Source organism: Prosopis cineraria, unplaced genomic scaffold (genome assembly GCF_029017545.1).
Source record: "Prosopis cineraria cultivar Desert tree isolate PC_DT_omini unplaced genomic scaffold, ASM2901754v1 PC6, whole genome shotgun sequence".
NCBI lineage: Eukaryota > Viridiplantae > Streptophyta > Magnoliopsida > Fabales > Fabaceae > Prosopis > Prosopis cineraria.
The window spans coordinates 5,256,875-5,259,594 of NW_026555337.1; the positions used below are offsets into that span (position 1 = coordinate 5,256,875).

The following is a 2,720-nucleotide window of genomic DNA, read 5'->3' on the forward strand; positions in this document are numbered from 1 at the left end:
TTTATTAATTTATAATCTGAACCTACATTTTAAGTTTATATATCCATGATAAATTTGCTTTAACTTGTGAGATTAACAATATTGACTATTATTATTATTCATCATCATCATCGTCATTCATTTTCCATTTCCTTCAATTTCTCGGAGTTTGAAATCCCCCGTGTCAAATGATGTGGAATCCACATCTCGATGATGTGGTCATCGGGATGAGAGGAGGATTGGCTTGTGTCACAAGCCGATTGAAATTCACTATAAAACCCACCCTCCCACTTCGAACTTTCATCGAGAAGCACTACAAAGTAGAAGCTCCACTCTCCCTCTTCACTCTATTCCACCCGCTCTGAATCAATCCTTGCAATGTCTGGTCTTTTGTGTTATCTTTTGTGTCTTGTGATGGCGGGGATAGCTAACTCTGCCAAATTTGACGAGCTTTTCCACCCAAGCTGGGCCTTAGACCACTTCATTTATGAACGAGACCTCATCAAACTCAAGCTTGACAACTATTCTGGTAAATAACGTTTATCTGCCCTGGCTTAAAATACCTTTTTTTTTTTTCCCGTCCACCCTCGCACTATTTTGGCACCGATGAGTCGCCTGAACATTTTTTTTTCTCTCCCGTTTGCTTCAGAGCAGTATAAGATGTTATACTGTCTGCCTGTTCTTGTAAAACTGTTTCCTCCCATCATTAACAACCTTCGACATTGGTCTGTGCATTTCAGGTGCTGGTTTTGGATCTAAAAACAAATATATGTTCGGTAAGGTGACGATTCTGCTTAAGCTAATTGAGGGTGACTCTGCAGGAACTGTTACCGCTTTCTATGTAAGTGATCACGAATTGTTCTCATCAGTTTTCTCTTGGTTAATATTCTGGCCTTCTCGTTACCTCTCACTTGACAGTTCAAGATCTCCCCGGTGAAGATAATTTACCTTTGGAATCGTCAGATTAGTGAGCGGGTAGTACACTGTCTACTAGCTGCAGCTACCTACTCATATTTACCGCCCGTGACCTACTTTACAGACAATTAATCTTTCATTTATACTTTGGTCCCCAACGACAATCCACGAGCCGATAATTGCTTGTAATTTATTCTGGAGTTGAAAATAAGGTTCTGATTTCGGAGTGAAAATGACAGGGCTGATCAAGTCGTTCCCTTTGATGCAGATGTCATCGGACGGTCCCTATCACAACGAGTTCGATTTTGAATTTTTGGGCAACACCACAGGCGAACCGTACTCTGTTCAGACCAATCTCTATATCAATGGCGTGGGCAACAGGGAGCAGAGGCTCAACCTCTGGTTCGATCCCACCAAGGACTTTCACGCCTACTCCATATTCTGGAATCAGCGCCAAGTTGTGTAAGCACCCATCCCCTTTTTTAGCCCAAGCTTTGGCTGGCTGATATGCATCACAATGATTAATAATTAATATTTAATATAGTCTAAAAGTGATCTGTCTTTTATTTGGCCGAAATCTGAAAGTGGTCAGCTAATAATTACAAAGCCGAGGCAAAGCTGGGCTCTGTTTCGGAGCTCGGTTAAAGTAACAACCACAGTGAATTAATGGTATTTGACTCTGAGCTATCAAAGGCCTTGTGTGTGGCATTATATTCCCGCCGGGTCACATGAAAACAAAACCGATGTTAAAGAAGGAATCTTCGATAATTTGTCCGAACACACACTCTTGATGGGTCCGTTGCAGAAGAAAACAGAGTACATAAAGACAAGAGTCTCCGTCAATTCACTCCCTCTGTTTCTGGCAATTGCGGGGGACACATCAGCATCCACCGTACAGTGTTGCTCAGTGGGCAGTATTATCAAATTCTGGATAACATATTTTCCCCATTTGGTGCAGATTCTCAGTGGACGAAACGCCAATAAGAGTGCACACAAATATGGAACACAGGGGTATCCCGTTCCCAAAAGGCCAAGCCATGGGTGTGTACAGCTCAATCTGGAACGCAGACGATTGGGCCACACAGGGAGGAAGAGTGAAGACGGATTGGAGCCATGCTCCGTTCATTGCGACGTACAAAAGCTTCGAGATTAATGCGTGCGAGTGCCCGGTGACGGTGGCGGAAGCGGATAATGCGAAGAGATGTAGTAGCAGTGAAGATAAGAAGTATTGGTGGGACGAACCTACCGTGTCGGAGCTGAGTCTGCACCAGAGCCACCAGCTTATGTGGGTCAGGGCTAACCATATGGTTTATGATTATTGCTCCGACACTGCTAGATTCCCTGTGATTCCTGCCGAGTGTGTCCATCACCATCACAAGGTGTAGCGAGGAAGAAAGAGTCCGGGGTGAAATCAAAAAGGAAACACGGGCTTCATGTTTCCCTTTGTCATATATCGTGATAACTATAATGCTAATTTCTTTCCTTGTTCTTTGTACAAATCAAGTAATATAATCCTGTTGATCAAGATGGAATTGTCCAAGTTTAAGTTTCTTCTGTTCACCCTCAAAGTGGGATCCAAGTGTTGTTGATCATTGGAGTCGGGGGAGGAACGCAGATATGATAAGCTGTGATTAAAACTTTATGCTAACGCTGGGAGTGATTATGAGGGGAAGGGTTATTAGTAATGATTGGTTTGAAAAACGTGGAAGCCGTTTTTCTATTGGGGGGTTGGAAGAGGGGGGATGTGGGCCCTATTACTATTAGCTGACTGGTTGATTCCAAACATGTGAAGGCTGAGGAATAATACGACCGAAGGATTTTTAATA

The 2,720-nt window shown here is 43.1% G+C and overlaps 1 protein-coding gene across 1 annotated transcript; it reads left to right on the forward strand.

Moving 5' to 3' along the window:
- The first annotated feature begins 274 nt into the window (after positions 1 to 274).
- On the forward strand, positions 275 to 2,419 carry LOC129313612 (xyloglucan endotransglucosylase protein 6-like). The gene is made up of 4 exons (XM_054956873.1): positions 275 to 508; positions 720 to 820; positions 1,163 to 1,356; positions 1,853 to 2,419. The coding sequence occupies exons 1-4, from the start codon at positions 358 to 360 to the stop codon at positions 2,277 to 2,279; spliced, it is 873 nt and encodes a 290-aa protein (XP_054812848.1). The 5' UTR covers positions 275 to 357; the 3' UTR covers positions 2,280 to 2,419.
- Positions 2,420 to 2,720: the final 301 nt, after the last annotated feature.

Excerpts from the sequence above, each read along its gene's own strand:
- LOC129313612 (XM_054956873.1), top strand. The coding sequence starts at position 358 with ATGTCTGGTCTTTTGTGTTATCTTTTGTGTCTTGTGATGGCGGGGATA. Across the intron at positions 509-719 it reads CAAGCTTGACAACTATTCTG|GTGCTGGTTTTGGATCTAAA; the intron begins GTAAATAACGTT and ends TGTGCATTTCAG. Across the intron at positions 1,357-1,852 it reads TGGAATCAGCGCCAAGTTGT|ATTCTCAGTGGACGAAACGC; the intron begins GTAAGCACCCAT and ends CATTTGGTGCAG.